General features: G+C 51.6%; 1 protein-coding gene across 6 annotated transcripts in view; it reads right to left on the bottom strand.

Annotated features, from left to right (window-relative positions):
- Nucleotides 1-11352, bottom strand: part of RIPOR2 (RHO family interacting cell polarization regulator 2) — a 229036-nt gene extending 217684 nt beyond the window's left edge. For 2 of the 6 annotated variants that reach the window (XM_053223211.1, XM_053223214.1), the window contains exon 1: nt 11004-11350. In XM_053223211.1, coding sequence (XP_053079186.1) covers nt 11004-11079 — 76 coding nt within the window. In that variant the 5' untranslated portion in view covers nt 11080-11350. Of the gene's footprint in view, nt 1-5564; nt 5587-11003 lie in introns of those variants that run through there. The other 4 variants (XM_027040427.2, XM_027040430.2, XM_053223213.1 and 1 more) reach the window with 4 other exon arrangements.
- Between the last annotated feature and the right edge of the window lie 13756 nt (nt 11353-25108).

Consider the following 25108-nt stretch of genomic DNA (forward strand, 5'->3'; position numbering starts at 1 on the left):
TCCCGAGCGTTTGGCACAGCTCTGGAGACGCGGTTCGCAGGGGATACTGCACGTCCCTTCCTCTGCGGTCGGACAGTGGGGTTTCGGAGTCGGCCTCTGGGGGACACCCGCAGCTGAGTGCATTTCATCTGGGCCCAGACCTTGAGACGTGGGGAGACACGGTAAGGTGAATTTCCGGAACAGGCAGAAACGGGGCCGGACTCAGCGGTCAGTGAAAGAGTGACTCACGCAGCACCTGGCGTGGTGCCTGGCGCGGGTCCCTTCCGGGGGAGGGAGCGGTGTCCCCTCGTGTTCCCTTCTCTCTGAGCCTTCGTGCCCACGCGAGCGAAAGGGCGTAATACAGATCTTTCTAACTGACAGGGCAGCTGGGATTCCGCAGCGGGAGGATGCAGGGGAAGCACCTGGACCCACAGAAGTGTGAGATTTGAGTCATTGCCGCGAGGCTGACACACTGGGACCCGTCCCCTGGGCCACGCCAGCGTCAGGAGGCTGTGGACAGCAGTGGGTTTGGTCTGGTGTGGGAGGAGGCCAGGCGAGGCGCTGAGAGCTGGGCTGTGTCCCAGGCCGAGGGGGCAAACGCCGGAGGCACTGGGGTGACCCGAGGCACAGGGCACTGGAAGGGAGCACTGAGAAAAGCCGGTGCCCAAGAGCCCCAGGGCGGGAAAGGATGGCTGGACACTGACAGGCTACGTGCTCTGAGCGGCTTCTCACAGATGACCCGAGGGGAGACCTGGAAACGAGTCCCGCGGCCGTGGTGGGGACGTCGTGGGCCCCCACATCACAGATGACACGGAAATGACGCTGAAGGCGAAGAGAATCTGTAGTCTCACCTGAGGACTGGGTTTCTCATCTTACAAAACCAAGCAGCTTTGTTTTAACTGTGAGGTTAAATTCAACTTTGATTCAATGTGATTTAACTTCTATTTAGAAGGAAATCGAGTTGTTGTCCTTTGGGGGAATTATAACTATGTCTGGGCTAGTCTTTTAAAAGCTGAATTAGGGGCGCCTGGGTGGCTTAGTCTGTTAACTGTCCAACTACAGCGCAGGTCATGATCTTACGGTTCATGGGTTCCAGCCCTGCATCGGGCTCTGTGCTGACAGCTCGGAGCCTGGAGCCTGCTTTTGGATCCTGTGTCTCCCTCTCCCTCTGCCCCTCCCGTGCTCGTGCTCGTGCTCATGCTCCGTCTCTCTCTTTCAAAAATAAACAAACATTAAAAAAAACTAAAAGCTGGATGAAAAGCTGAAAGCTAACCTACATGATTTCCTTGAGAACTCAAGACATTCCTTCACTCTTTTCCTTCTGGGCGCAGGATTTGTTTGCTCTTGATGCAAAACACAACATTTTAACTCAAATTAGGGAGAAAGAATGGAGAGGGGTAACAGGGCAGCCGGAAAGCTCCTGGACCCCAGTAGGACTCCTGGGGTCCCTGTAACTCTCTTACTCTCTGGGGCCAGGACAGCCGTGCCCCGGCCTCTGCTCTCCTATGTCGGTCTGATTCTGGGTCTCACCCTGGGCAAAGCGATATACAGCTTCTACAGCCACATACAGTGTCATAGAAAAAAGAGTGTAGTGTTGACAACTTGTGTGACACATTCTGAACTGTAATCATTTCCCACTGATTGAATACAGTACCCGAGAAGGTCCCACTGATGTTCCCAGAGTGTAGACGAGGCGTCGTGGGACTCCAGAGGGGTTCATTGTCCCTGTTTGCTTAGAGCTTCCCCTGAGAGGGGAACAGGTATATGAAGACCATTGAGATCTTGGGTGTTTTCCACACTGATGTCTACCCATGTAGACCATGTAGCCCTTGGGGACTGTCTACCTATGTGTTTTAAAGTTTATTTATTCATTCTTAGAGAGAGAGTGTATGTGTGTGCAAGGAGGGGCAGAGAGAGAAGAGAGAGAGAATCCCAAGAAGGCTCCATGCCGTGCTGTTAGCACAAAGCCGGATGCCGGGCTCACACCCGTGAACCACGAGATCATGACCTGAGCTGAAATCAAGAGTCAGACACTTAACCGACGGAGCCACCCAGGCACCCGTGCCCATGCTTTTTGCCTAGAGACCTTGTCACCTGCAAATGATCCTACCCTATACAAATACGCCCCATAATGGGATACTACTCTGTAATGAAGGACAAACATTCACTCAACAACACGGGGGAACCTCAAACCTGTTAAGCTAAGTGAAAGAAGCCAGACTCAAAAGACTACAGACTGGAGGAGTCCATTTATAAACTATTCTGGAAAAGGCAAAACCATAAGGCAGGAAGGAGATCGCCGGCTGACAAGGTCTAGGGAGGGGCTTGACAACAAAGGAGCGGGAGGGAAGGTTGGGGGGGGGGGGCGTGGAACGTCTAGATCTTGCTTGTTGAGGTGGCTGTACAGCCCCAGATGTTGTCAACACTGATGGGACCATATACGAAGAAGTAAAAGTACTCTCTATAAAAAGACACTCTGCAAATTATACCTCAATGGATTTGACCAAAAAGAAATGTTTTTAAAGAACCAGTGACCAAGAATGGGTGACACAGATGTTGAAGTGAAGAGCCAGTCATGAAAAAAGTAAGATGCATGGATTGATTTGTAGGGGAAAGGATGGACGGCTAGACAGGAGATAAAGCAAGTCCAGCGAAGCTCAGTGGCAGAATCCAGGGGGTGGTTGTGTAGATGCTCCCACTACAATTCTTTCAACTTTTCCGTATGTGAAAATTGTTGCCAATGAAACCTTGGCACACATTTAAAGAACACATCTAACACATTTCCTTCATGATTCGTACCATTTAGAGGGGTGCTTGCAAGCCCACAAAATCCCTTCCATGCCACGGCCTCTGATGGGCTCAAAAGAGCATATTTTCTGATCCTTTGAAGCCATGCTGATAGAAGTAAAGCTTCCCCTTGTCCAGAGGGGGAGTCTCTCGAGGTTCTTTGCAGGCTCCTTTACATGTGTTTACTTGTTTTCCTTTCACACAACGTTAGCAAGTGAATCCTCTAGGCTTTGTGTCACTTGCTCGGAAATTGAAGGATTGGATTAATTTGACTCTATGGATAACAAGTCCTCGGGGAAAGAAACTTTGGGCGGCAGAAATTCAGAGTCAGCAAATATCCCAGACCCTGTTTTTTTCTGGATCTTGCCCGGCTGTGCAGGGCACGGGCTCCAGCCCTAGATGCCTCTCTCCATTTTGTGATGGGGACAAGTGTCAAATCACCCACTCACAAGCACGAGAACACCTCTGGTGCCTTGGAAACCGGGCACCATGGGATCAGCCCGCAAGGGGACAGGGAATGGTCGGCATCCATTTTGGCGGGGGGGTTGCAAAGATTCACTCTTCCGGGAGCATGTGGGGACTAGTTCCACCCTACATTACCATGTGGGGACAGTGGGGGCAGTGTGGCAAAGCTACAGAGTCACAGACTCCAGGTGAGGTGAATAGTTAAGTGCACACTCCAGTCCACATCCAATACACTCCCTTTTTACAATTATGGTCTTTGTGTGTGTGCGTGTGTGTGTATTTGAGTGAATCAGATTAGATATACTCAAACTGCCTGAACCCTGCAAACCTTCATGTGCATTTATTTGGCCGTATGAACCCCGTCTAAAGAAATTCAAGACTGCTGATGGACACAGAAAGGTATTCAAGTTAGGTGGCTACATGAGACGAGCAAGTTGCAGAACAGATCCGAGAAAACAATATGTTTAGTATGTTTTAGTCCAAGAAATGAGAACACTATGCTGTATGGTCATGGGCTGGGGGCGGGTTCTAGATGACTTCCCCCCTCTCCCTTATGTGTTTGTATATTGCTTGATTCTTGCACCACAGAGACGTGATGGTTTTGTATCAGCTCAAAACAGAATGAAGATGTTTGTTTTCTAGCGTTACTGCCCAAGCTCGTGGTCTTCACAGCCTTGACAACTGGCGTGTGTGTACATGTGCACACACGCACACACATTCATATGGACTTAAACAATTTCCGATCTTGCTTTTTCGGAGGAAAACCCGACACGCACAAAGTGGGTGATGTTTGGCTCACATATTTCAAGATGGTTTTCATCTCCTGGAACCCTCCTCCCCCTGCCCCCACCCCCAACTTAATACACTAGCTTTACGTTACCCAGAAAATGTGCTCTTTTGCTAATTTTCTGCTTTTAAGCAGAGACCAAGTTGTTATTCTAGTGAGTAAATTTTGGGCTCTTTTTATCTGTCTACAAACAACCAATCTGAGAATAAAAGGCTTTGGGATCTGTCACCAAGCCCTGAGTTCTCTAATCCCTCTGCAATTTTCTGCCTTTCTTTCTTTCTTTCTTCCTTTCCTTTCTTTCTTTCAAATTTGTGCTCATTGTAGTAGTGTTTCTTCTTCCTCTCCTTCCCTTTTCCCTCCACACCCTCTCTTTTGTCCGCCCTTGGCTGGACACAGCTAAAATATCTGTCCAGATCAATGTACATACAAAGAGAGCACTTTTTCAACCAACAGAACCCCCTTGAATTATTCAAAGTATCTCCCTTTCTCGGGTTTCCCGTCCTTTTTTTTCCTTGACAGTAGGAGCTGGAATGGGGCATTTGGCAATGGCACTCCCAGACTCAGTCATTAAGGCAGAAGAAGGGTGAGCCTTCTAGAGAAGCAATTACTCTTCTGGACCATGAGAAAATAGGTAACGCCACGTTTGAAGGTGTATAAAGGACTCTTACATCAGTGGGAATGCGAGGGTCCCTAAACAAGATACAGCTGAATCCTCTGAAACTGGCAGGACTGTGGGCTAAACAAGATGTGGGACTCGGGGGAGACTCAGGCCTGGGGGGGGAGGGGGGGCAGCCTGCCTGTTGTCTGAGCTGAGGCTGTTAATGGACAATTTTAGCAGGTGGATAAAATGGAGCCTAGAAGAATGTGTAACTTAGGGATTGTAGGGAATGTTCTAGAAGGCATCTTGCCCCCTCATTTACCAGCTCCCAAATCTTTAAGCTTACGGCTTTACAGCAAACAGACACCACCACAGGGATTCTCGGGTGGGGAGGTGGACCAGAGAGGCCCGGCCCACAGCGGTAGCAAGGCCGGAAGGAACAGACACTCAGGGCGATTCCGATGGCATCAGGGCAGCAGCCTGGCAGGTACGAGGCAGCAACGTGGCTTCTGCTCCTCTGGGATGTTCGAGTGTCTGCGCGCTGAGAAGCCAGCTCGAGGCATCCCCAGGCCAGACTCCCAGGGGAGGGGGCGCAGGGAAACGTGAGAGTGTCCAGGCCCAGCCCGGCCAGCGAGCAGGGAGCCAGTGCCGAAAGAAAGCCGATAGTAAGCGGGCCTGCTCTGTAAGCCGACGCTGGCTCTCGGGCAGGCAGGGGCCATCTGCGCAGTGGTGGCCCCGTGGGGACAGAGGCCGCCGGGAAAGGCGCCCCGCGCACCTTCCACCTTCCATAGGCCTCTCTGGCTCCCCGGGACCTGCCCGGAGCCTCGGCCCTCAGCCTGAGCTCCACTGGAGCCGCCTGTTATTTAGAAGAGACTCCGAGAGCTTTCTAGGGACCAGAGGGCTCCCCAAAGCCACGCGGGGTGAGGAGGAACCGCAAGGTGTTCTTACCTCCTTGTGCAGAGCTGCACGTCCAGGACAGCCACGGACGGGAGAGCCCTCCTTCGAAATCTCGCCCGCGCTCCCAGACACGGTCCAGAAGTCTCCCCGCTGCCCGCAGGCCCCCAGCCGCCCCGTCACAAAGAAGAACGCCACCCACTGAGCCAGGAGAACGGGCAGAGGAGCAGACCTGACAGCCGAGTCACGTTACCCCTGGGAAGGAAGTCGCCAGTGGTATCTCTGAGCAGCATCCCTAATCTCAACCGTGTATCAGCTTTGTCACTGCTGTCTTCCCAGGGACCCAGGGAGCTGTCACTGGGGTCCGCGAGGGTGCCTTTCTGCGGCCTTGTCCATCAAAGTTCCACCAGACGGAGAGGCAAAACTTCTGGAGGACACGACAAGACGTTCTCGGGCTGTGTCATCTGGATGTTTTTACTGGTACGGAGAATGGCCTGGGGATCCACCATTGGGGAAAACGCTGGGTTTTCGAGAAGAAAGGAGTTGTCGCACCCCCAGAGGCCAGAGTGGTTTTCCTGGGCGCGGCTGGACCCTCCCGCCTGCGGTGCTGCCCAGGGCTGGACGTGCGGGCGGGTGGCGTCAAGGCTCAGGAAGAAGGGCCACCTTCCCCAATGCGGCATTTACCCCCCAACCGCCCAAAAGCATTGGTGGCCCCGCTGCACTGTCCCCCACGTCACTGTCACCACTTGTGTCCTCTCAGATGCCAGCAGCCACCACGGCCATGTACCAGGCACGGTGCAAGGAGGGGACACAAGTCATGTCTTTTAACCTCCCCAGTAGCACCGTGAGGCTGGTGTCATCGTAACAGCCATGCTACAGTCAAGGAGGCGGGCACCAGGGAGGTACAGGGACCCCCCACAGGCCAGTAGCTAAGAAGTCTCCCTGCTATCAGAGCGTTACCCTTGCCAGGGGTCCCGTCCCTCAGTGTCCCCTAACTGTGGCAGAGTAAAGGAAAGGCAGGCTCACGGCCAGCCCAGACGCTGCTGTCCTCGTTCAGAAAGTCCAGGCGTCCACTGAGCTATTGGTCACACCCCTCTTTACCTGGGGGTCTCAGGTAGGCAGCCTGGCAGGGTTTCCGGGGTGTCAGAAGAGCCCCTCTTCAGCCTGCCCACCATCGTGGATTTGGGCCTTTCTCTGGTGGCCCCTCGTAAAATGCAAATATCCCAGGGGCACCTGGGCGGCTCAGTCGGGTGGGTTTCTGACTTTGGCTCAGATCACGATCTCGCGGTTCGTGGGTTCGAGCCCGGAGTCAGGCTCTGTGCTGACAGCTCAGAGCCCGGAGCCTGCTTCGGATTCTGTGTCTCCCTCTCTCTCTGCCCCTCCCCAGCTCGTGCTCTGTCTCAAAAATGAATAAACATTAAAAAAATTTTTTTAGGGGCGTCTGGGTGGCTCAGTCGGTTGAGCGTCCGACTTTGGCTCAGGTTACGATCTCACGGTTTGTGGGTTCGAGCCCCGCGTCAGGCTCTGTGCTGACAGCTCGGAGCCCGGAGTCTGCTTCGGGTTCTGTGTCTCCCTCTCTCTCTCTCTGCTCCTCCCCTGTTCATACTCGGTCTCTCTCTCAAAAATAAAATAAAGATTAAAAAAAAAAATCTAAAAAAATTTTTAATGCAGATATCTCTACGAAGGGCAACATGTTGTAACTCTCATACCTTGGTTCCATTACGTTGCATGCCACCCTACTACAGACTGTAAACATCTCATTACAGACACCGGGAGTGAAAAGCAGCAGCCAGGGGTGGTAAGGGAAGGTGGCCTTCGGGAGTCATTGCTTTAATAAGAATACAATTTTGCTTGAACTCAAGCCTTTACTGAGTATTCTAGGTGCCGGGCATTTTGCGGAGTTACAGGCCTGTAGAGTGTGGTCAGAATTGGTTTCTACATGAGGAGATTTGAATATGGACGGTGTATTGAATAACGTTATGGGATCATTGATTTTGTTAGGCGGTTATGTAGGGAAAGGACCTTATGTTTTTTAGAGATGCTTTTACTGAAATATTTAGAGATGTCCTAATGTCTGCAATTTACTTTAAAATACTTTGGCAGGAAGTAGATAAAGCGAATATGGCAACACGGTAACGATTGTTAAGTTTAGGTGATGGGTGTATGGGGTTCGTTATATTATTTTCTGTACTTCTCTGTATAGTTGAAAATTTTCATAAGAAGAAAGTTTAAGGAAAAACAAAGCTTTCCAGTAGCTCAGAATCCATGTTCTACCGCAAGGATGACAGGCTCTGTGGTAAGCATAATTCTAAGATGGCCCCTGACTCTTGACCCTGGTACACATGGTCTGTGTGATTCCCTGATCTCCAGTGTGGGAAAGACCTGGAATATGATGAGATTTTACTTCCATGATTAGGTTATATGGGCAAAGAAGGATTTTACAGATGTAATTAAGATCCCTGATCCCTGATTTTGAACTAATCAAAAGGAGATTGTCCTGGGTGGGCCTGGCCTAATCAGGAGGACTCTTTGCAGGAGAGATTACAAGCAGTACCAGATACTCTCTAGTTGACCTTAAGAAAACACAACTTCCATGGTGGAGAGAGGGCCCAGTGGGTAGCCTTTTCTTGCTGAGGGCCTCAGTCCTACCACAAGGAACTAAATTCTGCCAACAACCGTTGAGTTTGGAAGGAGACTCTGAGCCTCAGAGGGTTCAGCAGTTATGGCTGACACACCGGCCACAGCATTGGCTGACCCTGAGCAGACCCAGCTGATTCATGCCTAGTCTCCTGACCGATGGAATCCGTGAGGTAATAAATGTGTATTGTTTGAAGACAATAAGCTTGTGGTAACTAGCTACAAAGCAACAGAATACAAATACAGCTTTTTGCTGTTGAGGCAGATCTAATTGATGAGAAATAGTACTGGGTTGGAAAGGATTCCAAGACTGGGCCTGGCTTCCCTGGGTGAGGAGAGTGGTGGTCGATTAGCAACGCCTGCATGGGCACGGGGGTGCAGAGTTGATTAGCAACGCCTGCATGGGCACAGGGGTGCAGAGTTGATTAGCAATGCCTGCATGGGCACAGGGGTGCAGAGTTGATTAGCAACGCCTGCATGGGCACAGGGGGTGCAGAGTTGATTAGCAATGCCTGCATGGGCACGGGGGTGTAGAGTTGATTAGCAATGCCTGCATGGGCACAGGGGTGCAGAGTTGATTAGCAACGCCTGCATGGGCACGGGGGTGCAGAGTTGATTAGCAATGCCTGCATGGGCACAGGGGTGCAGAGTTGATTAGCAACGCCTGCATGGGCACAGAGGTGCAGAGTTGATTAGCAATGCCTGCATGGGCACAGAAGTGCACAGTGGTGGCATGTGTATCTCCTATTGCCATTCAAGGTCCCTTTGTGAATTTTGGGGAAAAGGTTATTTACTTATTTTTTCTCAGTAACAGAATCACCCCGAGGGTTACTCTTGGGTCTCTGAGTCAGAGGGGATGCTGACCTGTGAGAAAAGCCTCAGAGAAAGGGGACAGAAAAAGTTATCAAAGACAGAGTTTAGCAACTGCAAAACAATGTCTAGGGCCAGCCTTGTAGGCTGGTGTTGGCAGTGAGAAACTTCTCCACTGTTCTCGCTTCAGCGTCCTCACTCTTTTCCCCTTTCCACGGCCTCTACTCCTCGGCCTTCAAACACGCACAGGTGTTCCATGAGTTGGCAAAGTCAACCCCAGGCAAAGTCACTTGATCCGCTGCTGATTCTGACTCACACTGACTCTAACACGGCGGGCCTCTTGACCACTCTGGAGGAATGTCAGAAACCCACCCCCCACCTTCCTCAGACGCTTATGCCAAAGAGGTCAGGACCAGCCTGCTTAATGTCAAACCTGGATTAAGCATTTGTTAACACCTCATTGTTTCGTATTAAAACCATGCAGAAACCTTCTCCCAAAGTCCAGGTGTTAGTCCCATAATTTAAGTACGATCGCTGTCACGAAACCGGTCCTTCTCCCAAGTTCTTGCCTGTGGAGGGAAGGCTGCCCCACCCCCACCCCATCGCTATGCAACAACACAGATCATACTCGACCCTTTCTCAGCGACACGCCCCACACCGGAGGTCTTGTCCGAAATCGGCGGGACCACAGCTCTTTTCCCCCACGGACACAGAACGAAGGCTCGCAAAAGCCAGAGTCCGAACTTGAGAGGTTCAGGTGAAAGAAACAGATAAGAAAATTGGTAACGGCTGTTCCATTATATTAAAGATTCTGCTGCGTGCAGTTTCTTGCACGTGGGGTGCTATTTGAAACCCAAGCAGCCCAGCTGGGCCCCCCACGCTAACACATCGTCACCGTTTGCCATTTATCCTCCCAAACCCCTCATTCCTCTTAATTCAACCGTCTTCACTGGGGGCTTCTAACACGTAAGAAAGTCTCGCCAACATCTAATGAGGCTGAAACAGCACCGTGTGATGGGCCTTTAGCGAGAGCAACACCCAGCCCTTAAACCGGGGCCCGGGGGTCCACAGTGGTCACACTCTGTGTCACACCACGGCCTACTGTCCGCTGGTGAGTATTTAAAGAGTTAACTGCTCGTGTTTAGACTTGAGGGCTTGGACCGAGAAACTAGCATGTTTTTGTTTTCTGGAAAAGTCAGGAAACCTGGCCACGTGGGCCTCTGTTCCTCATGAAAACAACGTGACGACAATATGGTGTCTTCTTATGGGGGGCACACGTGTTCCCCATTTACCACAGTCTCTACCGCTCCCTGTTGCCTCTTCAGGCCGAGGCCGGAAGTCACTGACGCTCGTCATCATGGCTTTACTGTTGTTTTTCTCATGACAAAGACGAGCGCTGTGAAAACAGCCCTTGACCCACTCACGTACCTCGGCAGCCTAGCCCCTCGATTTGAACTTGCTGACACGTGGGGTTAAATGACCCTCCCCGGCAATAGACCCACACCAGTATGGTACTTATTGGGGGGTGATGGTCCCGGCATATATTAGGAACGCTCTTTCTTTCTCAGATTACTTCAACACTGAACTCTCCCTTTTGGTTAGTGTTTCTGCCAACTCAAGGGGAACCTCAGTGAGAGTCTGATAATTTAGGAAACACACGACTGGTCCTTTAACGGAAACGTGACTCACCCGAGTCTCACCCGCTCTAGCTACCTGCCCGTTTGATCGGACATCTGGCGCCTGGCCCCCCTGTAGTAAACGAAAGTTCCAATTCACACAACCCCTTGACTGGTGTCAATACTCATTTGTAGTTTCCATCTAGATGCAGAAATAAAGAGAGAGGCCCTCTCTCACCTGCTACTTGAAACAAGGCATATTTTGTTACCTCTAATTAGGAGGCAGCTACAGGAAGGAAGGGGGAAGGAGGGGAGGAGGAGGACTAAGGTCTTGGCGAGAGGGTGCCCTGGACGAGGAGGGGGCAGGGAGGGGTGCAGAGGGGAGGCCAGCACGGAGGAGGGGCGCAGGCCACACCCTTGGGACACTCACGGTTGAGCTGCCTTCTCCGGATCCTGTCCCTCCATGGCCTGCTTCTGACCCAGTGTAATCGTGAAGGTAGCACCATGGTCCCGGCCTGAGCCTTCTACAACCTTCTCATGGCAAGGAGCAAAAGGGCGCCGGGGGATACGGAAGCCAAGTCCACTTGTATCAAAGAAAAAAAAAAAGCACCCCAAACACAAACCGTCTTCTCTTTTTTGTATCTGAGGCTTCCGTTGACTTCTTTATCTTCTAACTTGCTTTTTCCTTTCCTTCCCTTCGCTCCCCGCTGGCCCGAAGGCGGCTGCCGGGCCGCGGGGCCGAGCCTCTCCCGGCCTCCTGTGCCATGTTTTATGCATGAAGATGATGGGGCGGTAATTTATTCTAGAGGAGCTCCTGTGTCCGCCCCGCGTCACAGCAGCCGGGCGCTGGCTGGGGGAGGGCAGGTGGCGGGTCCACGGGAAGGACGGGCTCCCGCTCTGCAGGCAGGATTGAGGAGCTGGGGGGGCCGGGGCCCTCACACCTTGGGGCACTTGATTTATTTACTGTTGGGTCTCTGGCACCAGGCACAGGGCGGTGAACAGCACATAGTTGGTGAATGGATGCACGGTCCCGTGATAACCGACGTGAGGACTTCTTTGTGCCCCCAGGAGCCCTTTGCTCCAGTTAAGCTGCTGGCTCCCTGCCTGCTCGAACCTTCCCGCCCGTGTCTCTCCCTGTATTCCCCGCCCCCACCTCCACTGGAAATCTTGTTTTCCTGTGAAGCATTCCTGAACCCACATTGACGGGGCCAGCCCCCCCGCACCTGTGCCCCTCACGGTCCTCTGGCCCGTGGCCAGACGGCCCTCGTCCATTAGAGCTCTTCTCTGTTCGCTGGTTTAACGTGCGTGTCCCAAAGGGAGGCAGCTTCTCGGTAGCAGGAAGTATAGTCCATTCCCCGAGCTGCCGCGTGCCGCGGTGCGCATGGGAAACTGGTGGCATGAAGGAGTGGCTGGGACAGTCGGCCTCCCCGATCTCCGTAGCCCCTCCTCAGACCACCCTGAGTGAAGACACAGTGTAAGTAAATACACTGTGTGGGTGATAAAAACGCAGCCTCACGCGGGGCCCGCAGGTGCGGCCCCTCCAAGCAGATGGCTTTCTGGAACCGCCCTCACGCAGACGTGGCAGAGCCTCGCCCGGGAGGGAAGCTCTCCCTGATTGCCCTTCCGGACGCCTTGTCACATTGCCGCACACAGCCTACCGTCAGTGGTCAAGGCCTTAGGAACAGCCTTGCCGTGAGGCCGGGATCGGGAAAAGTGACACTCAGGTGCCCGGACTGAGCCCAAGAGAATCCACCAGCTGGCTGAAGGCAGGGTCCCTGGCATCTCTTCGGTGTCTCTCGCAGGGCCACAAGCCGGGGGGACGGGTGACTGCGGAGCGATCGGAGTCGGGAGGGCTGGAGCGGCCCTCAGCCAGAGCTGTGGCGTGGGCACGGCTTCCTCCCAGAAGGGAAATGACCCACAGACCTCCCCAGGGTTGTAGAGATGCAGTGAGATAAAGTAACTCTAGGGGTCCAGCACATCGGACCGCTCCCCGGGAGCTCAGTGGCTCTGGGCCCGGCGGGGCATCGAGTACCTTCCGAAACGTCTGGGTGCAAAGTTTGGTAGCCCGCTGGCTAGCTTCGTGCCTTGAACATCACTGTGCCTCAGTTTCTTCATCTGTAAAGTGGGGAGAAGAATGGCAGCCGCTGCCTTCGGGTTATGCTGACGCCATGAGTCGATGCACGCAAAGGACTTAGATTGCGCTCAGCATAAAAGCATTGCTCCTGGTTGTCAGCGGCTACTGTTAATTAGCCATGTGATTTCACAAAAGGGGGCAAATTCCCTGGGCCTTTGTTTCCTTAGCTGCAAAATGGGGCGGGGGGGGGGGGGGACAGGAGCTGGGGTATATTATGTCAAGAATCTGGAGTATTAGTTTCCTATTGCTGCTTTAATTTATCACCACAAATTTAAAAGGACACCAATATCTTACAGTTGGTGAGGTCCAAGTCTGGAATGGGTCTCACCAGGCAGATCGCGGGGCTGGGTTCCTCCTGGAGGCCCTAGGGGGACGATCTGTTCCTTGATTCCAGGGGCCTCTGGGGGCAGCTGGTTGTCCTCGAATCTACATCCAGGGGTCTCTGTGAGCCTGGGGGACCACCACCCCAGGGCCCTTTACAGCAAACATAGTGACTTGGTTAACGAGGGTCGGGGTGGCTTGGCTGGTCTACACAATCACCGCTGGGCCCTGGTGGGTCTGTATCTCGAGCTTCGTTTTCCAAAGCAGGGTGGAGGGTGGAGAACAAGATTTGCACAAAAATCTATGTAAGGCAGCCACTGAGAAGGTTTTATTGGCTGTTGCAAGGGGACACAATCCCCTAGAATGACGAACGCAGGACGAGAAAACCAGGAAGCCTAGGAACAGACGTTCTCACAGTCTTGTCTGCCCTTGACCTCCACGATCATTCGCTGCAACGCGTCTCTGCTCTTCCTGCCACTAACGGTAAATCAGATCAGGTGGCCGCCAACCAGGCGAATGAGAGAGGAGAGGAAGCTCCAGAGAGGATGCTCCCTTCCGCCAGCTTGGTTCACCATTGGCTCTTCAAAGTCTGTGCCCGCAATGAACTTGAACCTACAGTATGTGATACAAAATGAAGCACTTTTTTTTCTTTTCTTTTCTTTTTTTTTGCAGTCGGTATCAGATCTTCTTTCCTCCTCCTGAGGCCACACATTTCCTCAGGCCTGTGCTGCCTGAGTCACTGCTTTTCTGATGCACATAATTTACAACAGCAGATGAGGGAGAACAGGGGGCCAGGGGGGCGGAAAGTACAGTTAGGTCTAAAATGAGAGGCAGTTGAAAAGTTTGCATTTCCTCTTCTCTTGTGCATTGAAATACAAATCATACCAGTTGATTCCTGATAATCACGGAGAGACTGGTGGGAGGGGGGGCGGAGCCAGAAGCAGAGGACTTTCCATCATTCTTGCCAGTTCTTTCCGGTCACGTTGGCCGTGCTGTGGGCCCACGGCTCCTACCGAATGCTTCCCCTTTCTGACTCCTCAAGCTTTCCCTTTTCTTTCACTGAGCACACACTTGTAAACGGTGGGAATAAGTGTCTGTGGAGAGTGTCACCCTCCCAGGGGACATTCTCCTTTGCGCTACGGGTCGAATCTCAATTTCTGACTCTCCTCTAGGCTCGCGCTGCTATTAAACCTTCATAAGTTGCAGGATTTCATGGCCAAACAGATTCCGCCGGGAGCAATGTGTTTAAAAGAACATGAAAAAAAAAGGGGGGGGCATAATTATGAGATCCTTTCCTCATTCTCCCTTCAACTCGTTTTCAATAGGTGGAGACTAGATGCTAGGTTCAGGAGAAAGCCCACCAGCGGGTTTATTTCTGCTTTAAAACAGTCCTGGGGAGAAACAGACTTTCAAGGCCTCAGTGGAGAATGGAGACCACTGAGCTAAGGCACATAGTGCTACTTTTAAAGCCAGCCACTAAGGAAAACTTGGTATTATTTTTAAAGAAAAGCTTATCAAACACCAGGAGGAAAGAACAGCACAGCACGCTATTTATTTCTCTCCTGCCACAAACACACATTAAAAAGGACATAGGGCTCAGCTTAGTCCCTGGAACCGGGAAGGGAGCGGGAGCCAGGTCCTGGCTGTGGCTTTCCGGCTGGCTATCAACCCACATTGATGGAGTGCTTACCAAGAAATAGGCTTTGTGTTGCATGCTTTGAGTAGATATATGCTTTTGTTTAATCTCCCCCATGTTCTTATTAATAAGTAGCTATAGTAATCTCAGTTTTTTAATGTTTATTTTTGAGAGAGAGAGAGACAGAGCATGAGTGGGGAGGGGCAGAGAGAGTGAGGGAGACACAGAATCCGAAGCAGGCTCCAGGCTCTGAGCTGTCAGCACACAGCCTGATGTGGGACTCGGACTCCCGAACCGTGAGATCATGACCTCAGCCGAAGTTGGCCGCTCAACCGATTGAGCCACCCAGGCGCCCCGCTTCTCTTCTGTTTACCCCAAAGTAAAAATGAAGAATCAGAACCTCCCAGAACTTCGGAGCTGCAGAGAACTCGGGGATCACTGCCCGACCCCTTCGCATCACGGGAGGGGAAGCGGAGACTTAGACAGAAATGTCTCCTCAGTGGCACCAAACCAGTTAGTTCCTGAGGCAATCTTAATACCCCATTGTTCTTTCCACGTTCACAAGCCATCACAAGCCTGACTTCTCGCGTATGAAATGCATGCATTGCCGGCAGTGTTTTGAACATCATGTTTTATGTGTGAGCAAACAGCATCGCATTTTAAAATGCGTGCATTTTAAAATGGTGCTATGATGGGGCGCCTGGGTGGCTCAGTCGGTTAAGGGTGGGACTTCAGCTCAGGTCGTGATCTCACAGCTCGTGGGTCCGAGCCCCCTGTCAGGCTCTGTGCTGACACCTCGGAGCCTGGAGCCTGCTTCGGATTCTGCATCTCCCTCTCTCTCTGCCCCTCCCTTGCTCATGCTCTCTCTCTCTCTCTCTCTCTCTCTCAAAAATAAAATAAAAACAAAAAAAAATTTTTTTTAATGGTGCTATGAAACCAGAGCTTCCCAAAGGTTTCACGCGTGTGGTTCCCAGAGGGATACTCATCTGACTCGGGGCACGTATATTTTTATACATTTTTAGGACGGAAAGGGAAGAGAGTGGAGGGAGATAAGGAACGCAGTGAGGGATGGTCTCTCCTCGATGTGTCTGCCGAGGGTCCTGGACCCACAAGAATCTGGGCGCCTGCTTGAGGGCGGTTGTCCAAGCAGCCCGGAGGTGTTGACTTCACTAGGTTAATCCGATTCAGATTTTTTAGATGTTGTCGGCACTGGCCATATAAAGATGAACAATATGTGGGTTTGCCCCGGAGAACCTAAAGTCCCGTGGGGAATGAGGACCGATTCACAAATAACTCCATTACCGGATCCGACGCGGTGGGTGTTAGAGCAGGCCCCGTGGAGCCATTTGGGAGCCCGGATCATAAAGAAATGATTCCAACAGGAAGAGGGCACCCCGGGCAGGTTTGGGGAGGTGGCGGCATCCGAGCTACGCCCTGAAAGACTGGGGGATGTCAAGGTGGGGAGAGGAATGAGAAAAAAAGGCCTCGCAGGCCCAAGACTCATGTGCACAAAGGCTGGCGGAGGGGGGTGGGGGGAGTGGGGGGTAAACGCCAGGCAGCCCTGGAAGGAGGGGAGGTCCGGGGCAGGGAGAGCAGCCTGATAGGGTGGCCGGAGGCCCCACGGGGGGCAGGGGGAGGACAGACCCTCCTAGTCCAGAAGGGAGGGGACTTGTTATTCATCCAGGGCCTCCCTCATCACTGGAGTGTCTCGCCTTGTCCTCAGGAGTCCATGGATCTCACGCCTCCTCTCTTCACCACGCTACCTGGACAAAGAAGAATCAGAGATGCCCATGGATGCCGCGGGGTGTGGCCCCGCAGGGATGCCAAATAAGGTGGTCTCAAGAGCCCAGAAGCTGCCCCTGGGCGTCTCAGAGAGGGTGGGCAAGGGCCTTCGTGGAGTCATCTTGTCCCAAGCTGTGGGGTTGAGGTCCAGAGGCTGAGAAGGCACCCAGGGAAGACCGTCTCTGGGAACTGTGTCATACCAAGCAAAACCTCAACAGAAAACTAGAAATCAGAAAGGAAAGCCGTTAACGTACAAGGCGGAAGAAACACTTGCTGAAACACTTTGGGTTACCTGGCCGACATATTTAAAAGTGAAACAAACGTTGAAAATCTAAAAGATGTAAGCATTTACTGAGGGCTCGGTACGTGCCAGACGTCGCGCCAAATGATTTGGGGGCATTATCTCCTACAACCCTGGAGAGCCTGATTATAACCAGAAATTCGCTGGGTGAGAGTGAAGTCTACACCGAAGGGGTTAGTTGGTTGATGGCAAAGGTTAGCGTCATCGAGTTGGGATAACCAGTTCATCCTGGGTTGTCAGAGGCTTCGCCGGTTTCAGCACCGCAAACCTCACGTCCGCGGAACCCCCGGTCCTGGGTGAACTGGGATGGCTGACTGAGCAGAGTCTCTCCTCTTTTTAGGGTTTGTGCGTGGAGAGGACTGGACAGCTAGGGCCCTTCTCCCCGGGACGACGTTGGATGAATACTGCCAAACTCCAATTTCTGTATCTTACTGTTCTAGCTCCTCACCCTGTGCCTTCTTCCTACATCTGCTGCCATAGGTTCATCTTGAGATGGCGAAGCAGAACTACGATCGTTCCCTCTTCCGGGTGCCTTCCTGCGCCACGGTGGCGGGCAGGTGCCAGCGTGGGGCACACTCACCTGCCTCTAGAGCTCCTCCGGTGACTTACATCCATCAGGCAGGTGCGCCGATGTGAGTCTCGAAGGAGCGAATGGACAAAAGCAGTTGTTGGCCTTGTGTCAGGAGAACGGACTGTCTGGCAAGCGGGTCGACCCAGAAGCTTCCTGATCATGGCAGAGGCATGGTGCTTCCGGGGTCTTAGGTGGCCTGCTCTTTTAAGTTCAGTGTACCCTGAGTCCTCACAATGATATTATGAGCTGTCGGTAACCATTCCTAAAGCTCCTTTTGCATAAATTAGCCAGAGGATTCTGTAGTTTGCAACCCAAATACCACAGACAGAGATGGTAATTTGGATGCCATTACCAACCGCTTCACAGCGGCCTCCTGGAGTCGCTGTATTGGAAGGAATTCTGAGGCCTCGTCCAGGCTCAGTGAGAACACCCGCTCTGCTGGATTGAGGCCACCGTTATGGCCCCGGAGAGAGAAGAATTACAGTTGTGCCAGACTTTCGCCATCTGTGGTTAAGGCGATTGACAGAAACATGTCTTTCTTCTTTGGCTTTACAACCATACCGTCATGCGTAAGGTGTCTTCTGCTAAGGTGTTGACGTTGTAAGTTTAACTCTGGAAATCCAAAATTTTAGACATATTTCTTTACACTTGGTTTTTAGAAGTATAAGCTACGTTTGTCTCTGACGTCGAGGGTTGAATGATTGTTGCTGGAAGTTCTTGAAGAATGGGAATGTTCTCTTGAAAATTTCTTGCTCTGCCAAGATAAAGGAGATTCAGAATATTTACGTTCTAGCATACATTTTCACTATATATGCCTGTCTGTATTATAGTAGGTATGTATTACCTTTAAGGGGTAGGATAATCAATGTGGCTAGAAAGAAGGAATTAAGATCTTGCTCGAGTTTAAATAGGTATGTATTCTATTTCTTACAACTTCCCTTTAGTATTCATAGTTTAAAATAAAATTTTGTTGAATCCTCCATAAAGGCTATAATGTGTGCTGGTGATAGGAAATTACATTTGTTGCATTGGCTGTAGAACATGACTATTGTAGGAGACAGAATCTTCTTACTTAAACCATAAATGAAGTTAGCAGCCTTATGCTATTTTTTCTTCCACTATGTATATCTCTCAGGTTCTCTTGTTGGACAGACAGGGCATCCGCTGGCCCCTCTTACAGGTGGAGAAAGAAAATAAAGCCACTCTGCCTGAATCCACAACACAAAGCATGATTTCTTTGACAATTCCTAGAGTTTGGGGTTCCTCATTGTCTCTCCCTTGTCCCATGTCTACCTGAAAGGGCTCATCCCCTGGGGGGTTTTCTCTCCGAGGGGGACTTTTACTTTCCAACTCAGAGGTGACAAAGTTAAGGCTGTAGTGGCCATCCAGCCACTGCCGTCTCACCGCCCAGGCACGGCCTGTTCTGACACCTGTCGACGCAAGTTGAACAGACCTTTTTTTTTTTTTTTTTTAAATTTTAAAGAGAAAGGAAAAGAGTTTTTTCTTTGACCCCAAGTTAAGACAACGGCCCGGGATACACAGTCTTTACAAAAAAAGAGACTGTTGTAGGGAAGGAACTTTTGGTGCCGGGTTATATATGTTTGTTTGTTTTACATAAAGAGTTACAAATCATCATGACGAAAGACATTCCAGAAAGTTACAGACTTTATCTTAGTGTTTTTAGTGTGTGCAAAGCTGTAGGGCTCTAATCTTATGGGAACCAGGGAGGTTTGTTTTCTTATCTTTATGTTTGGAATGCTCCGTTTTGGTTATTTGTTTTTTTTTTTTAACGAAGCAGATGTACAAGTGTGCTCCGGGCAGAAATAAAGCCCCGGCTTTGAGGTCTTGCCGAGTCATTCTGACCTTGATAAATGTCAAAGTATAGCTTCCCTGGGAGCCCAGGAGCAGGACCCACCAACATGAAAAGTCGAAAATTTCCTTTATCGCACCCAAGAGTCCAACCTGGGTGAGACGCCTGTGCACAGCCGATCTGAGGCATGAGGCCAGGAAAGGGAACTTTTGGAGTTGGAAAGAGCTGGAAACAAACTTTGGTTCCTCTCTCCTTTCATCAAGAGCAGGTGTCGTTCCAAGGGTCTCCTTGTTGCAAACATAGCAATTCACTGTAAACACAACCCATGTGTGGTTCTATTAAAGCAAGGGGAAGGTATTTATTATAAGATGCTAGGACAGGGGTGTCTAGGTAGCTCAGTGGGTTAAGTGCCTGACTCATGATTTTGGCTCAGGTCATGATCTCACTGTTTGAGGTCGAGCCCCACACCAGGCTCTGCACTGACAGCATGGGATTCTTGGGATCTTCCCTCTTACTCTCTCTCGGGCTCTCCCCTGCTCATGTGTGTGTTCTCTCTCTCAAAATAAATAAACTTAAAAAAAAAAAGATGATAGGACAAACGTTTCAGGCAGGCGTGTGAGGGAGTGGACCACCACCGAGAACCCAGATGGCCGTGAATCAGACTCTGCCTGGCCTCGACTTACCACAAGGTCTAACCCGGGCTTCTGAGTGCTGGGGTGCCCTCCTGGCTCTGTGGGCAGCCCATGGCTCTGGAGAACTGAATCCCGAAGACTGAATCCTGACTGCACCCCTGGAAGCTCCTGACCCTGGCTAAGCCACTTGAGACATGAGCACCCTCGACCTTGGATGGGAACAGCTTTCGCGCCTACTCCTCCGGGTTGCGGTGAGGACCGGATGAGCTCATCCTTGTGAAAACAGTACCTGGTGCGCAGCCAGCACTTAATATTTATTAGCTATTAATCTGACCAGATGCTTTTCTTTCTCCCCGTGGATCGGTTTCCTCTGCTTCACTGGGCCTGCGTCCAAGCTCGGCCACCCCACGATGGCGACCCCACTGGTAAGTCCGCACCACCCCAATCCAGGCCAACAGCCGGACTGAATGTGATTCCCTCAAGTCTCCAAACCACAATCTCGGCAGAAAGCAGAAAGAAGCTTCTTGATGGGCTGCGGTCAGGGAGGCAAATGAACTCAGCTGGGGAAGGTTGAATTGTGTGCACGCGGGAGTCAGGGTGGAAACGGTGGTGGTAGAAAGAAGGGGCATCTTTATGGCTGGTTAATCTTCCCCAGAGGGGTGAGCCCAGCAGCCCTGCATTTTGTGGTCTTTCGTGATAAGCCTTTCATGAGCAGTCTTGGGCCCATCCCAGATACGGCGTGTCCTTTAACCACATCTGTGTGTGGGTTTCCCTCCTTTCCCCGCTTTGTGCTTTGGCTCAGAATTGCCCTTGATCTACAGTCATTCTGCTCACAAGTGCGGAAAGCCTGGGAGTTTCCCGGCAGAGCCATCCACAACCAGAGACTCCGACTGCTGGTAAGAGAGTCTGAAAGCCCAGCACCCTTGCCCTGGTTGGGGACACAGGTCCCCTGGGTGGCTCAGTTTGTGAAGCGCTGGACTTTGGGTCAGGTTCTGATCTCACGGTTTGTGAGTTCGAGCCCCGCGTCGGGCTCTGTGCTGACAGCTCAGAGCCTGGAGCCTGCTTCGGATTCTGTGTCTCCCTCTCTCTCTGCCCCTCCCCTGCTCATGCTCTGTCTCTCTCTCTCTCTCTCAAAAAGAGACATTAAAAATTTTTTTAAAATAATAATAAAAAAAGTAAGACAATCCCACGGATCCAAAAACGAGCCTGAACTCAGTCGTGAGCCATTAATGAATGTAACTGCTGTCCATGTGAAGAAGATTCTTTCAGTCCTCTGGGGTTGGATTCTGTTTCCCATCCTTGTAATTCTTCCCTGGGTCCCACCCACCGAGAGGGAGCCCCATCTCTCTGCCTTCAGAAAGTGATCTTCTTTCAAAGAAAACAAGAACAGCCACTCGTATTAAAAAAAAAAAAAAGGAAAGAAAAGAGAAGGTTGGTCTGGTATGTGACCTGATCGTGTCTGTTGCCCCCCCACCCAACCCACCACCCCCCCAAGCTGGAAGAGCAGTTTTAACTTTCAGAAAAACAGGCTCTTGCTGCCAAGTGCGGCTGCCTGTCTGAAGCGGGGACCGGGAGACGGAGGGAGGGTGAGAGACGGTGGTTCTACACAGGCTGACACCCCAGCTGACGCTCACGTGGGAGCACTCCCCGTCCCTACTGTGCAGGCTGCTGCCGCTGGTTTTAAGGGCGGGCCATCATGTGGCCTTCCATGAGAAACGTGCTCGCAGGGAGGGGACCCGCCTCAACAGCCAAGGGGCTCTGTTGGGTCGACAGGTCAGTCCTTGGAGCCGGGCTGGCCTCAGCTCCAGGCAGGCACGACTGTCACAGGTGGGGTGGGCTCTGAGCCAGTCTCTCGTGCCCAGACCTATGTCCGAGTGCTCCATCCATTTTTGGGGCTGAAGACATGTCTATTGTTAAAAATGCGAGCCTTTCAAGAGAGAGGACACATTTCCCTGTTATATTAACCAGGACTCTCTGGGTTGCAACAAGAACTTAATTCAAAAATAGCGTGCACATTGGGGCGCCCCAGGGGGCTCAGTCGGTTGGGTGTTTGACTCTGGCTCAGGTCATGATCTCACAGTTCATGAGTTCGAGCTCCGTGTCAGGCTCTGTGTTGGCAGCTCGGAGCCTGGATCCTGCTTCAGATTCTGTGTCTCCCTCTCTCTCTCTCTCTCTCTCTGCCCCTCCTCCATTCCCATTCTGTCTGTCTCTCTTTCAAAACAAACATTAAAAAAATTTTTTTTAAATAGCATGCGCATAAGAGAGAATTTATTTGGCTCAGGAATTAGGTTTGAAGGGGTTCAAACACAGCTAGATCAGGTGCCCAAACAATGTCATCATAAATCTATCTTCTTACCTCTGCCAGCTTTGGTTTTTGTCTGTGCTTGCTTTGTTTTTTAGGTGGCAAAGACAGCCTCCAGTAACCCCCTAGGTGCTAGTAACCCCAAAGGAGGGAGTGCCCTTCCCCCATCAGCCCGGCAAAAATCTCAGGACTGCTTCTCATTGGCTCAAGTGGAGTCATGTGGTCTCCGTGAACCAATCGCCGTGGCTCTGACCCCAGTCATGTACCAATCGCTGGAGTTGAGGGGTCAGCCCCACCCAAAGAGTGGGAGCAGTGGTTCAGCAAAGAAAACGGAAGTACTCTTACCAAGAGCGGAGAGAATGGGTCATGGGAAGATAAAGCTAAAACCTTTTTGCCGCACTTCTGCTCGATTTTCATGCCTCCACCGTAATGACAGGCAGCGAGCAGGTCCCTAAAACATGAGGCACAGCAGAAATTGAAAGACAAGTCCGGAGCAAGGGTCACCCTGCTGGGAAACCAGGCTGGGGTGGGGGACCCCGCATGAGGGCTCCCTGAGGCGCTAGGGGGCAACCCAGATTCTCCGAGACTCTAGTGGTCTCTTCTTAGAAGCTGAGCAAACGTCAAGGCCCTGTGAAGAGCGGCAGTTGGATTCCAGAGAGCTTGATGGGTATGGGGCAGGCGGCCGGTACCGCAGCTCACAAGTCATACCCACCGGCATCCCTCGCCTTGTAAGCTCAGCCTTCATTCAGCCTTGTTTACCAGGAATGAAATATTCTTTCGGGATTTTCTGCCTCCTAATCCCAGGATCCTTCATCATGCTTCGTGTGGTATGTTGGTGCCTGGCAGGGACACCTGTGATAAAACCAGGGACTCCTGTCTGATGAGCGGGACTACCCCGTCATCTCTTTTTCACCACTGCGACCGCCAGGCGGCTAAGGTCTCCTGAGCCCCACGTCATAACAACCTCACCAGAGGGTCTCCTGTTTCCTCTGCAGATGAGGAAGGGCTTGGAGAAAGGGGAAGTGATTTGCCAGCCAGTGAGTGGTGGACCCAGGAGAGAGACCCCCAGAGCCGACGTCCTTAAACCCCAGGCCGCCACCAAGAATCCGAAGCTGGAAGTACTGGGGAAGCAGGGAGGGGTGAAGCCTAAATGCAATCGGCGATTTGGGGTAGGGAAGACGCCCAGGTGTGCAAGTCGTGGCTGCTGACGGTCTGTGCACAGGGGCAAGGAGCCAAAAGATTATGAGAACATGCTGCCTCTTTGCTGAAGATGTTACCACTCCGGGGAGGGCGACCACATAACCGATCGTCTCAACCAACACCGTTTGAGAATGACAGGGCACTGTGAATAATTACCCACGAAGGGGCGCCTGGGTGGCTCAGTCGGTTCGCGGTTAGCATCTGACTGGGGCTCAGGTCATGACCTCCCCCGTTCGTGCGTTCGAGCCCCGCATGAGGCTCTTTGCCGCTAGCTCGGAGCCCGGAGCCTGCTTTGGATTCTGTACCTCCCTCTCTGCTCCCCCCCCACTGCTCACACTCTGTCTCTCTCGAAAATAAACAAAGCATTGCAGGGTGGCCGGCGAGGGAGGCGTCAACCGGCCTCGATCTTTGCAGCCCTGGGCTCTAACCAATTGAGTTCATCTCCAGACACGGTGGAGATGAGGGACAGAAGACGCAGTGTAAATGATTAATTATTGAATCGAGCCAACGACAACAAGCACCAACAGGCACGGCGGTGGGGCAAGGTGGTTAGAGGGTTCCCCTTTGAGCTTTGGGTTTGGATCTTGCTCTGTGAACTCGGGCAAGTTCCTTCAAGGCTCAGATTCCTGATCTGTAAAATGGGGACCAGAGCACAGAATGCCCGAGCATTTACTTTGTCTTAGGCACTGGGCTAAGCCCTTTATGTGGATTACTTAATTCTGGCATCTCACCCTCATGGGGCAGGCATTATTATTATGTCCGTCTTGCAGACCGGGGGCACTGAGGCCCATGAGGCTACGTAACTTACTCCAGCTTGTGCAATTAATAAATACTTGTCATATGGGGGTTGGTTTGGGTGATTAAATAAGACAACACTTATTAAAAACTTAGCATATTGACGGAGAGCCAACAGAAGCCCTGGATAAACCGTTCGTCCTGAATGATGATAATTCGGCATTCAATGTATTGTTATCTTACATTTGGAATTTGGAAGGCACTAATACGGATCGTATTTCCCCCTCACCATATGGCAGGACGATCCTCTGAATAAAAGCCTTTAATACTCCTTGATACCCTAAGAGGACGGCATTGTTGACATGACCCGTCTCTGAGAACCCCAAGAATCTGAAACATCTACATGGTTCTTGCTGCAGCTGGGAAAAGGAAATGTCTACATGCATCGTTAGACCCAGACAGTTATCAAGAGAGAGAGAGAGAGAGAGAGAGAGAGAGAGAGAGAGAGAAGAAGAAGAAGAAGAAGAAGAAGAAGAAGAAGAAGAAGAAGAAGAAGAAGGAGAAAAAGAACGAAGGACAAGTTTATGGGGGTACAGGCTCACTCTACACGCCTGCCATCAAACCTCGCAAAGGTCCTGAGGCCCCATTAGGTCATTTGAACCACCTCTTGACCCCCGAGGGCTGCTGAGGTGGAAGGTTCAGGTGAAGCGCTCAGCTACGGACAGAGTCCACAGGCGGCCGGTCCGTGGACCAGTGAAGCAGCACCCGAGGGGTGAGGGCTCTTCATAGGCAGGAAGAGGCAAGTTCAAGCTTCTCGATCCAAACAGATGGTGTGACCTTGGGCAAGTTAGTTAACTGGCGTTGGGGGCCTTGGCTTCCTCGTTGGTAAAACAGGGATAACGAAACCTGCCTTGTATCTTTTAGGAAGCGATGTATGTTGTGTGCCTAACAGAGCGCCCGACACTTAGTAGAGTCGCATGCTGACTGTTGTTACTGATAAGCATGAATTGAAATGTCACCGTATGAGGCCGTGTGACCATAGAAATATAGAGTCCCTAACCTGGCAGAGCTCGCAGACAGAGAAGACCAGACTCAGTGCCGTAATATGATT

Source organism: Acinonyx jubatus, chromosome B2, assembly GCF_027475565.1.
Source record: "Acinonyx jubatus isolate Ajub_Pintada_27869175 chromosome B2, VMU_Ajub_asm_v1.0, whole genome shotgun sequence".
NCBI classification, from domain to species: domain Eukaryota; kingdom Metazoa; phylum Chordata; class Mammalia; order Carnivora; family Felidae; genus Acinonyx; species Acinonyx jubatus.